Raw genomic sequence first — 13,274 nt, forward strand, 5'->3', positions numbered from 1 at the left:
TTGTGAGGTATCTTCATCAGTGGTCTGTTATTTGTGACCCACTAATATACTACATGTATTTTGTAAAATTTAGTCTCTTTCTCTAGGGATTTCCAGTGCAACCATTCCCCTGTGTACTGTGGTCACAGAAACAATGTTCACACAACAAAACTGTCTTCTAGCCATAGGTGAAGTGGTATAAGCAAACTCAAGCTGACCAAACCAATTTCCTTTCAATGAGAATTTGTTAGTGAACACAGAGAGACATTCAATCTTTCCGGGTGGCTGTATATGTAAGGTCTTGCCTTTTGTGTTGCATCATGTGGGTTAGACATGTAGACAAGCAGTTATGCATTAATGAGGAGAATAAAGAACCCATAAAGGGAACAGCAGAACAGGGGTTCCTGATGGCATCCCTGTTCTCAGTGGCAGTCAATGTTTGAAGCCAAGCTATAGCCCTGAATTTGTACTCCAAGAGAGCATCCAATATTTTTAAGGAAGTTTCCCTTTCTTGCCTATGCTAGACTGAATGTGTTTCCATACATAAGTCCAAAATCACACAGATAATAGACCAGTAATGGACTATAATAGCTTCACGAATTATATTTCTTTTTTAAATTATTATTTCATTTTTATTTATTTATTTTATTTAGAAAGACAGAGAGTGTGAGAGTGGAGGAGAGGGGCAGAGGGAAAGGGAGAGAGAATCTTAAGCAGGCTCCATGCTAAGTGTGGAGCCTGACACAGGACTCAATCCCACAACCCTGGGATCATGACCTGAGCAAAAATCAAGAGTTGGACACACAACCAACTGAGCCACACAGGTGCCCCTCATGAATTCAATTTCTATCTTACCTGTCTACCGTCATCACCAACTTTTCTCCTCCTCCAAAATTCTCCACAGTCCCATTCTACTTAAGAACTCCTCATGACTACTTTTACCTGTTGTTTCTGGTCTACTTTCTTGTGTGCATACTATGACATATACAACATGTCATAGAATGCTCTTCCTCCACTTTTGTAATCTTAGTAATTAGCCTTCCCATCCATGAAGATTCATTTCAGGGACCACTTCTGCTAGAAGCCCTTAGCAGGATGTTTAAATCTAGAAAATTCTTATCCTCTGCCCCAAAAGAACTTGCACTTAAAGCTGACATTGCTCTTGCTACATGGCCTTGGAGTCATTGGTTGATTTGTCCCCATTGGACTTAGAGATAAAGGGGAAGGGCTGTGCTTATATGGCTTTCTCAGCACAGCTTTGGGCACAAATAATGACCTGTATATTTAATGAAGGGCTGAAGTGATCATTTAAAGAATCACCTTTTAACTACTAATTAATCAGAAAAGTATGTCAAATGAGAAAAGGTCCAAAAAGTGACTATCTGTGTCCTATAATGACCTACAGTCTCAGACCTCCAAACCAAACTCTCTTGTTATGGAACTACTGTTCTCAACTATGCAACATAGTAGATAGATTTTTTTTCTTCCCATCTTAGGGAAAATAAAGTAGGTAAGATGGAGAAAGCTTCTTTTCAATCCTGCTTCAGGAGCATCTCCCCAAGATTGTATAATTCATCTCTTCAACAAGAACTCCCTGACAGCTGGAAGGGTAGTGCATCTCCTCTACAGTACACACTGCAGTACTAATGTGAATTGAACTGAGTAAGTCATCTAGTCCATCTACTGTGCAGCACTGGTTTGCCTTGTATCTGAAGTCAATGTTCTTCGCTTAGGTTAGAGACTGTGTATATCATCCATATAGAAGGTGATTTATCAGGCAACTGGATTTAGAGCCCACCCACTCTGAAAGCAAACAAAGATTCAAAATGAATTTTTTTTTTTTTAGTAGAGCATGCATGTAGAAAATAATTTACAGAGCTCGGTTCTTGCCTCATAGGAGATGAAAATGTGATCCTTTGCTAGCTCAGACAAAATCCTCTATGCTACATTAGGCTTGATAGCAAATTTTGTACTTGCAAGCCTTTATCAAAACTGTATATCTGAAATCTTAATAATGCAGGAAGGTGGATTATGTTTCTCCTCTCTGTTCAGGTTTACATCAACAGAATCAGAACTAATTTCTGATTTGAAACTCAGCAGTTTTAGCAGGATATGTAAGAATATTTTGTTAAGGTCCTGTAGAGGACCGAAGGAGCCTGACTTTAGATACACACACATACATGTATATGCAAAAATGAGAACCTTAATAAAACAACATAAAATAATGATTATATCCACAGATGGAAGAAACTACTTTGGCTCAATATTGGTCATCTTAAGAAATATGAAATATACAAGTGAAAATTTAGAAACAAATTCTCCAGCATCCCATGGCTGGGACGTTTCCATTTTCCATTCTAGTTTCTGACATAATATAGACATTCACATATGTAGCATGGCCATGAAGAGTATCAGATTTAGATTTAGGTTATAAAGAGAGTCAGATTTAGATCAGTTTAAATTTAGAATTTGCCATTTACCAGCTATGAGACTTGAAAATGTTAAAAAAAAAATTAGCCTTAGTTTTTTTTTTTTTCTTGCCTATAAAACACATTGAATAACATCTATTCTGCCAAACGTATGGTTACTTGAGAGGATCAAAATCAATGTGAGATTAATTATTCTAATGTTCAGATCTCAATATTCCTACTATATATAATAACAGTATGGTGTATATCATTTTATTGTTCCAAGTATTTGAAGCTTCTCCCAATGAAAAGATTATACATTCTATACAACTGACATCAGTCTTGGTCATTTGGCTTGCTTTGGCCAATGCAATGAATAGAACTGTCATATGCCACTGTAAAATGGAAACTTAAAGAGCCATAATGTGGTTCTTTCATTCTTTTCTCTCTGGAGCAAGATGCACATCCTAAATAAAACTGATTCCTTCAGACTTTAGTCCAGAAATTAAATAAATAAATAAATTTGAGTGTATATGCATCCATGTTTATGTGCATGTACATTTATAAATACAGAAATAAATAAACAATATCATATAAACATACACATATGTTTATGCATATATGTACACATATACATGCTCTATTCTAAAAAGAAAGAGTATTTCATTTTGAATCTTTGTTTGGCTTTAGAGTGGGTGGGCTACTCAGTTACCTGATAAATCACATTCTATATGTGTGATACACACGCTGTAACATGCACACAAGAAAATAGGCCAGAGCATGTGTGCATGCACATTTATAAATAAATAAACAAATAAATAAGTGAACGAATGTGTGTGTATTGTGTATATATATGGGTGTGTGTGTATATATATGTGTATATATAAGGTCCTGCAGAGGACCGCAGGAGCTTGACTTTAGACACACACACATACATGTATATGCAAAAATGAGAATCTTAATAAAATAACATAAAATAATGATTATATCCACAAATGGAAGAAAGAAACTACTTTGGCTCAATATAGGCCATATATATTAAGGAATATCAAATACACAAATTAAAATTTAAAAACAAATTATATATAAAACACAGTTGCAAGCCACCTTTGTGCTTGTAAGCCACTGATATATTGGTGACATTTGTTATTACCATGAAACTTAGCCAAAGCTAACTAATACACCTTAGAACCTCTCTTAACTAATTTTTCACTTAAATACCCACCAGATTCACTACGCTCTATTTCCTCAAAAAAACATAATGAAAGCCCAGAATCATTGGACTAATACCTAGCACATTACCATTTTTCTGATTCCACAAGTTACGTGAATAATTAACAAGAATCAGTTTCTTGTATGTCATGTATAACTATTGAGATTTCATATTGTAATTTTATTCTATGAAGAGTAAGTTGAATACTTTGGAAAAACTTTCTAAGAACATATCATTAAATAAATTGTTGTTGATTTTTAAACCAAATGGTGAAATGCATATGAAAGTATTTTATAAATTACAAATTTCTGTTTTGATGTATTAGTTGGTACTGAATTGTCAATTAGTATATTCGTGAGCAGCTAATTTTTATAAAGCACAATGGGGCATATAACACAGAGCTATCTTCAAAGGATATTCAGGCCAAAGTATTATAAAATGGAATCAGCAGCAGCATATTTAGCACCATATCTCAGTGATTGAGATAAACTCTATTGTATCTATTAAATCAAAACAAATAAACAAATTAAAAAAAATGTACAGAATGTTTCAGGCCACTTGTTGTTAGATTTACAGGATTAGAAAGGTGATATTTTTTCTATTTTATTCTGTGTTTATATACCTTAGTTTGTCATGTATCCATCCCAAAATAATGCATGTTAAATACTACAGGCTTAAAATAAGGAAATATACGTTAATGGTTTGGGTATTATGTTTTAGTCATTGAAAGTCTATGTAAAATAGGGGCTTTTGTTTGAAACCTTCCTGTTAGAGGCCTTGTTGCCTAAGCTCAGCTTCCTAACCTCCTCTCTGGTAATCAATCCATCAGACCCAGAAAACTGTTAAAATGAAGGTAGTGGGCAGGGAGCCACACATATCAACTTCTCTAGATAATCCCCAACTTAAGTGGATAAGGAAACTTTCATTCCTCTGATTTTGGGGGGAAAAACCTGATCTCAAGCAAAAGAGATGATAAAAACCCATAAACCTACTTTACCATCTCTAGAACCATCATTCACATGGAATGCTTTTAACAAAGGAAACCCACAAATGCAATCAATATGTCATCAGGCCACAATGAATGGCTGTGTTTTAACTTACAAATGCCATTTCAAGATGGCGGAAGGAGAGAGCAATACTGTATCCCACACATAAAGCATATAACCAAGTAAGAGGAACACCAGTTCCCCAGGGACCGGGGAATACAGTTTAATGCCCGCAGTTCAAAGGATTAGTTGCCAGATCAGTTCATGGAAAGAAGCATTCAAACATTTGCTCCCTAAGGGTAAACAACATGCTGTAGACATATATGTTTTCAGTGCTGAACCCACTGCCTAATATATAATTACAGCTCAATAGTTACTTTCCAAGTGAATGACAATGACACAGCGATTGACTGATGGATTATTATTATGAAGAAAGCCACACATTAGAGCATTTTTATTTTCCTTCAGCTTCATCATAAAATGCCAAGTATCTGGATTATATGATAGAAACCTAAATTATATAAGTACTATTGCCTGACTGGGTAAAATGTTTACTACTTTAAATATTTTCCTTATATCCAACCCATCATTCAAGGCCTAACCAAATATTATCTCCTCGATAAGTCTTCCAAATCCTTAGCATGTGCTCTGGGGCCCCAGAACCTTTCAATACCATGGAACAAGACAAAGAGCAAATACTTTCAAATTTTGCTTTGCAACCCAGTTGTTTTGCTGCAAAAACAATTCAATGGGTAAAAATCAAATTAAGAAATAGGACTGGGGTGGGATGGAATAGAACAGAATAGAATAGGAAATATTAGAATGTTTTACACATGAGAAAGTAAATACTTCTGTTTGAGTATGTATAAATACAAATGTACAAGCACCTGTCTGAACAACATTATAATTAAACTATGGTTATCTCTATAGGTAGATATGAAGATGTTTGTAAATCGCTGGTATAGATTTTAAAAAATCACTGGTGTAGACCTGATTAATATCTTGTTTTCACCACTTGTTAGTTATGTAACTTTAGACAAATAAGTATGTCTTTTAAAGTATCACTTTCTTAATCTGTAAAAGGGAGATGTGCCACCTGCTTTTCTAGGTGATGTTGCACCTTTGCTGGGCTGTGTTCTTTCCTCTTCCAACAGCCTGCACATTACTTCCTATCCTGGACCCCAATCTCTCTCTCTCTCTCTCTCTCTCTCTCTCTCTCTCTCTCTCTCTCTCTCTCTCTCCCTCCCTCCCTCCCTCCCTCCCTCCTCCTTCCCTCCTACATACACACACACACAATGTAATATTATTCAGTTTCAAAAAGAAGGAAATCCTATCATTTGTGATAACATAGGTAACCTGGAGGTCATTATTCTAAGTGAAATAAACCAGAGAAAAACAAATATTGCATGATTTCACTTATATATCAAATGTTAAAAAACTGAAAAAAAAAGGGCTACTGATTGGCTCATTTGGCAAAGCATCCAACTCTTGGTTTGGCTGCAGTAATGATCTCACAATTCATGGGTATGAGCCTCACACAAGGCTCCACATTGACAATTCAGAACCTGCTTGAGATTCTCTCTCTCTACACACCCCCCCTCCCCAACTCACAGCCTTTCTCTCTCTCTCTCAAAATAAATTAAACAACATGTTAACCCTAACCCTATTAATAAATAAATAAATAAACAAATAAAAGCAAACTTCCTAGAAACAGAGAGTAGAAGAGTGCTTGCAAGGACTAGGAGATGGAGAATACAGGGAGAGATTGGTAAATGGCTATAGAGTTTCACATATAAGATGAATATATAGATTACTGTATAACATGGTAACTATAGTTGATAACACTGTTTGCATAATTGAAGTTTATTAAGAGAGTAGCAAACTGTCCTCATCAAAAAAGGAAAAAAAAAAAGAAAAAGGTAAATATGAGAGGTGATGGAATTGTTAACTCCATGGGAGGGAGAAATTTTCTCACAACGTACACATATGTCAAACAATCAGGTCATGTGCTTTCAATATTTTACAATTTTATTTGTCAATTATACTTCAATAAATCTGGAAAAAATAACCATACAGAAAAAATAAAACGAATAGACTAAAAAGCCAACATTATAAACAGTATAGAAACGAAATGGAATAAAACAGGTCCTTTATAGTTATTTCTGTAGTTGACAAAGTGATTTAAAATCTGGGGAAAAGAAAATCAAGCTTTTGTGTAAGGTAGGTATGTTTAAAAATCAGCACAGCAGATGTAAAAATAATCATAGCAGATCACTTTCATCTGATTTCTGCCATGCTATTTTATGTTAATAGCCAGCATAGACATGTCCTCAGGGGCATCATCTTTAGTGGCCAAAGGACCTGTCAGGGTTAAAGTTTCAACTCTGAAACAGTTTCCAATACACCAGATGGAGTTCTTTGGAAAATAGTCTAATTTCCTGAAAGATTATTCTATTCAAAGGAAAATCAGATCCAAAGAGATTGAACATAGTTCAGTCCAAATCAAGGCCAGATCTCAAAAGTCCCCAGTTCAGAGGAGAAATAACTACAACTACTAATTCATTTAGTCTCTGTTTATTGAGTGATCACTGGATAACCTGGGAGCTATTTAGAGTGAGCAGGGAGGTGAAGAGAATAAACACTTACCAAGTACCTAAGTGTGTTTTCATCATGATGGGTCCTTTGCATACAGCCCATTGGAATCCTTACCACAAAAAACGGTGGGTATTGTGACATTGATGACTCTTCAACAAAACTTGCTTTCTCTTCTTGGGCACTTCACTAGATGTCATTTCCCAACCTCTCTTGCAATTATGTGTGATGCTGTAACCAAGTTCTACCTGTTGGAATGAAGGTGGAAGTGCCATGCGTAACTTCTCAGACCTGGCCCTTTAAATTTTCCTTTATGTGCTGCTTTGTGTCTTCCCTTCCCCCAGCCAAAAGCTGATAACCATGGCCAACTTGGTAGGCATATGTTGAAGATATAAAAGCCTCCAGGGGCACCTGGGTGGCTCAGATGGTTAAGCTGACATGGTTTCAGCTCAGGTCATGATCTCACGTGTTCTTGAGTTTGAGTCCCATGTCAGGTTCCATGCTGTTAGTGCAGAGCCTAGTTGGGATTCCCTCTCTTCCTCTTTGCCCCTCCCCTTCTCTCTCTCTCTCTCTCAAAATTAATTAATTAATTAATTAATTTAAAAAAGAAAAGAAAAGTCTCCAAAATTCAGCATCCCTAATTGAGCACACAAGGTAAAGCCTTCCACATTTTACAACCAATAGCACCATACAGATCTGTTAAATGGTGAGAGATAAATGCCTATTGTAAAGCCACAAAGATTTGGGGATTTATTTATTATGATAACTAGTGTGACCCTAATTAATACTGAAATTGGTCCCGGGAATAGAGTTTTGGCATAAACCAAAAATATATGTTAATGGCTTTTGTAGTTAGTCAATAGATATCAGCGAAACAGATAGTGTGAGTTAGAAGGCTGGAAATCCCAGTTTTAGAATAGCAAACATTTGATAAAACTGTCACTTCTGATAATTTCTAAGGCCAGTTAAGTGCCAACCAAGCCCATAGGTCTAGAAAAAAATGGATAGAAAGAGCCAAAGTGTTTATGTGTCTTAATTACTCCTCTCTGTTTACACAAATGATTACAAAAAAGAGATGAGCTCAGGAAAAAATGTACCAGTTTTTAATCAGATATTAAAATGAGAGCTAAAGTAAGAAAGATGCAGAGAAAGATTGATTCTAGAAATTTCAGGCCTCTCTGGTTTGGAGAAGTCAACTGAATTGGATCCCAAATATCGGGAAGACAGAAAGTAGTTCTAAACAGCTAAGGCCCATTAAGACTTCTCAGTTGGACAAAAGGACACACACTTTAGTGGCAAATACCAAATCATGGTCATCAACTTCTTTACCAAGTCTTTTCTTTCAGACCACCTTAATGTAGCCACATTAAGTGGGAAGAGAGGAGCACAGGCACAAAAGGAAGGCTTCAGAGTTATAGCCATTTATGCCTTTGAGATTTTTCATGTGGCAAATGGATTTGCCTGAACAAAAACATAGAGCAGAAGTTTATGGCATTGTTGAAGGAATTGTGTAGTCAAAGGAACAATGAGAGCCTGTGACTGTAGACAACTGCAAGCTCTCCAACATGCACTCACAGAAAATGAGCTGCACATATGCCATTCAGCCCCAAGGAGGATGTGCTCAACAATGACCACTTTAGATGAGGTCGTGGAAGATACTGAACAAAGAGCTACCCAGTGGGTAGACTTCCCAGGCAACTGCAGACAAAAAATTTCCTCCTGGAGAACAGAATCAGAATCTAAGTAAGAAATGTCTCCAGCTGCCAGGACAAAGGCATCACCACTACCACAAACCCCTCACTGTTTTGTATCTCTATTTCCTCTCTTTTCCAAATTCCAAAATTTCCAAACATTTTATTTTATAATCCTGTGCTGTGACCCTATTAAACAGGAAGTTGAAAGAGGGATGGCAACCCTTTTAGTTTTGCATGAAAAAGCCATGTCTGGTCATGAAGAAAAGGAGTAAATACACCAAGAGATCTTGGACTTTGACCTGGATGTAATAGTTAAATTGAATTTTGAGTTGTCTATCTTGGGCCTGTGTATGTTCTAAATATTTGAAAGGGGTGTAAATGGGTATCTGGTGAAGATATTATAGGTATGATTGCTAGCGGTATGATAATATCTATTTCCTATTGTTTCTTGGCAGTAGGCTAGATTCCTTTTCTCAGCTAGATTTCCTTTTTCTCGGCAGTAGGCTAGATTCTAGATTCTCTGTAGCCAGGTATACCAAGTAATTGCATTTTAGCCAAAGGAAAGTGAGAAAAAATGACACATACCACTATGACCCTTAAAACCTCCCAAGTGTACTCCTCTGTGCTCTTTCCTCTTCCTCTGGCTAGCAACTAGTGCTTTGGGTCCTCTTGGATGTCATGTGTTAAAGAAACCATAACCTTTCTTAGACTGGGTCCCTGAGCAACTGTGTAGAGCAGGACTTCTCACTAACAATCAGAAACACTCAGACTGTTCAGTGAATAAGACATACACTTATATTGAGTTAACTCAATGATGTTTTGGTGTTTTTTTTTTCACAAATGCAATACTGCACCCTCCATTTTATAGATGTGAAAAATGAGGCTCAGACAACTTATTTTACTTAATTTAGGGATATTGAACATGCAGACGTTGGGCTCAAACCTATGTCTCCGGACTCCAGCATCCCCCTTCCCTGTACCACACTACCATTTGGCAATCGAAGATACTCTACTGGTCATTAAGAAAAGGATATGCTAGGGTCAAGATAAACCAACCAATCTTTTCCTACGTTCAGATATTAGGTAGATTTGTTTTTGCCCCTTGGTTAGTTCATGGGTTTTCTTGCACACACCATGATTTTTAAAAATTTATTTCTCTTTATAGAGCTAAGGAAGCAGTCAGGACTCAGTGTGAAGAAAAAGAATCTGGGTGTGCCCTGCAAGCAAATGAAAAGATCCCCTCCCTCCAACTGCTAATTCCACAGGGATTCTTTAGGTAAATGAAAACCATAAGCCATTTGATCCTGAAAGTTCTTCTTCAGAAAGGCAAGATCAGTTCTTTTCTTTGTGTTAAATCTCACCTTGATTAAATTGGCTTTTTTTCTTAGGGAGTTTTCCAAAGCACAGAGTTACTAACAAGAAAGGTTTTAATGGGGTCCTAGACTTTAAAACCATGGGCAACACAGCCTGGGTCCTTTATGATGTGTAATGAATAAAAGAATCCAATCACCGCTTTTTAAAATCATCTAAGAACGACAATAATTTTCCCTTTATTCCACCCTCCCTTTCTCTCATTTTATATGTCCCCAGTGTTGCTTGCTTTAAAGGGCACACACACTGAAGCAGACAGTCTGCTTTTCCTAGGCGATCCCCCTGGCTGGAAGGACCCTCTCTTCCGGGCAGATCCTCTTGCATCGCAATTCAAGAAGCAATTGCATCTGTTCCATTTCCCCATCTGCTCCCCCTATCTCAGCCCTCCTTTCCCTCCATCCACGTGATGGATCTTCCTTTCTTTCCCCTAGCTCATTGTATCTATGTTCCTTGGTTCTCTTTAAACTCTTACATCTATGCCTTCACTAAGTCATTTTAATAAAGAACCCCCACACTGAGAAGAACTGCAAACTCTTCTCCAATCAGGGCAAGTTTCTATGCACAAAACAAACACAAAACCTTCCCTTTGCATAGCGACACTGTGCTGCTGTCTGAAAGTATCAGTCTGCCATCTTCAATAGTTTCTCATAGACTTCTTGTCCCTTCAGACAGATGGGCAGTTTCTGACATAGTTATAAGCTGTAATTTTTTGTTATCTTCTTTCTTTTCCAGGCCCCCTTACAGCACATTCAGGGTTATCAGAAATGAAGTGGAATAATTTTCAGGTCCTATCCTAGCATAGAAATATTGGATGTTATAACAGAAGAGAAACACACACACACACACACACACACACACACACACACACAGATGATATGTGTCCCCTCTGGTCTTCTCTTGCCACAGAGACACTGCAGAGGTGCCTGGGAACACAGGGTAAGCAGAGCATTTCCATAAAAATGTTTTATTTTACTCACTTAGCAGCTTCATGCCGATGAATCATCCCTTGGACAAGGGAAGAGTGCCTGCAGAAATACATCAAGACCACTCCAGCCCAAGCCTAACCAGAAACCGAGGGACATAAAGGAAGGGGACATCCAGCTGGCATCACACAGTTCACCAGCAAGCTCCATGGTCTAACACAGCTGCATGGGAGCTTCTTAGGTAGAAAAAAAATGTTGTCTACTTAAAATCTAGGCTACCTGGACACAGTGTCAGGAAACTTTAATTCTCTCTTCTCTAGGCCTCAACAGGTAGCCTTATACCATGCAGAGTAAAAAGATTCACACCATTACTAACAGACTCAAATTGTTCAGGACTCATGTACCTTATACTTAAGGGTGAAGTCATATCTACTGAATGTCTATAATATGCCAAATCTTATCTCCCTTCCTTATGTCAAAACAAATGGGTCCCTGTTGGGGTTAAGGAGGTTGTAAAAGGATCAAGCTATTTAAACTTATAAATACATTCTCTCTCTCTCTCTCTCTCTCTCTCTCTCTCTCTCTCTCTCTGCCCCTACCCCGCTCATGCTCTGTCTCTCTCTCTCTCTCTCAAAAATGAATAAACTTAAAAAGTAAATAAATAAATAAATTCAGGACTCAGCACACTGGTACATCATATGTGTTTATTAAATACTTAGGAAGGAAATAATGTATAAAATAATGGTGTTGTCTTCCATTTGAAAGTGTAATGAAAATTCACTTGATTTCCATAAAAAACACTGTAAAATTTAAGTAGTTATACTTTTTTAAAAATCCTTTTTTTGTCGTGGGGGACGCCTGGATGTCTCAGTCCATGTCTTGATTCCGGCTCAGGTCATGATCTCGCAGTCCTGGGATCCAGCCACATGTTCGGGCTCCATGCTCAGCATGGAGTCTACTTGAAATTCTCTCTCTCTCTCTCTCTCTCTCTCTCTCTCTCTCTCTCTCTCTCTCTCCCTCCCTCCCTCCCTCCCTCCCTCCCCCATGTGTGCATGTTTGCTCTTTCTCCCTCTCTCTCACAAAAGAAATAAATTTTTAAAAATTAAAAAAATATATTTTTTAATTCTGCAAGTAATCATAAAACAATTTGCAGTGTTTGGATGGGATCAACAGAGATAACACAATTCGGTTTCCTGGTTTTAATTAAAATTTCATTATCAAGTAGGCATTTGCCAAATAGACATCAATTATATCTACCAGGACCAATGGAACACCACCACCCAGGCCAAATTTGACTTGACAATAGAATCCAACATCTTTGAGGCTCTATGGAGAAATATGAAATGAATCTTAATCTGGATATACCAGACATCACTTTGTCAAAACTCATCTACTGTTTGCAATTTGGCTACCAATTCAGTAAATATTACCAACTCCTATTTTAAAAGTATAAGAGTAGAAGTAACTAAGGTATCTAATAAGTTTAATGCTGCCTTGGATGTTCATTTGACATCCATCTTTTCCACTTCTCTACAGTTCCTGTTTCTCTTCAATTAATTTTAAAGTTAGAGTACATGTGGTATCAAATAAGCAAGCAACTAATTGGTATATATTGATACAGGGCAATTTGAATATGACTCAGTTTACTCACCAACAATGAGTTATAAGGCTACCTTTCTGTCACCATCTGCTCATCTATACTAATCAATATATGCAAAGAAAACTGAGCCCCTTGTAGAGAATAGCTCTACATATTCACAAACGGCTATTGCCATTAATTGCCATTTAGTAATTGATGTCACCAGTTCTATTATCACATCCACAGACTTGTGAACGTCTGAGCCATAATGTCTGAGTGTAAAGTACTGTCAAAAAGGGATATGATATATCCTTCAATGTCATAACCTCTTTTGGGCAGAAAGAATGACAGCTTAGTGCTGCCTTCTGGGCACCTTTGAGTTAATAACGAGGTGAGTGTCTCTCAAACAGCTTCAAACAATAACCCCTTATTGGATTACCAGACAATGAATTAATGGCCACAGAGAGGCTGCCTGATCAGATCTTAATTAAACACAGGCAGTTGAGAGGGTTCTAAAGCTCCCTTTCAC

General features: G+C 37.2%; 1 protein-coding gene across 8 annotated transcripts in view; it reads right to left on the reverse strand.

Moving 5' to 3' along the window:
- The window catches only part of NTM (neurotrimin), a 935,659-nt gene that overhangs the window by 311,111 nt on the left and 611,274 nt on the right, over window positions 1-13,274 (reverse strand). Inside the window, exon 3 of one of the 8 annotated variants that reach the window (XM_053203853.1) lies at window positions 7,233-7,426. The exons of the other annotated variants lie outside the window; for them this stretch is intronic. Coding sequence (XP_053059828.1) covers window positions 7,233-7,258 — 26 coding nt within the window. The 5' untranslated portion in view covers window positions 7,259-7,426. The remainder of the gene's footprint in view (window positions 1-7,232; window positions 7,427-13,274) is intronic. 8 annotated transcript variants of the gene reach the window in all.

This window comes from Acinonyx jubatus, chromosome D1 (genome assembly GCF_027475565.1).
Source record: "Acinonyx jubatus isolate Ajub_Pintada_27869175 chromosome D1, VMU_Ajub_asm_v1.0, whole genome shotgun sequence".
Taxonomy (NCBI): domain Eukaryota; kingdom Metazoa; phylum Chordata; class Mammalia; order Carnivora; family Felidae; genus Acinonyx; species Acinonyx jubatus.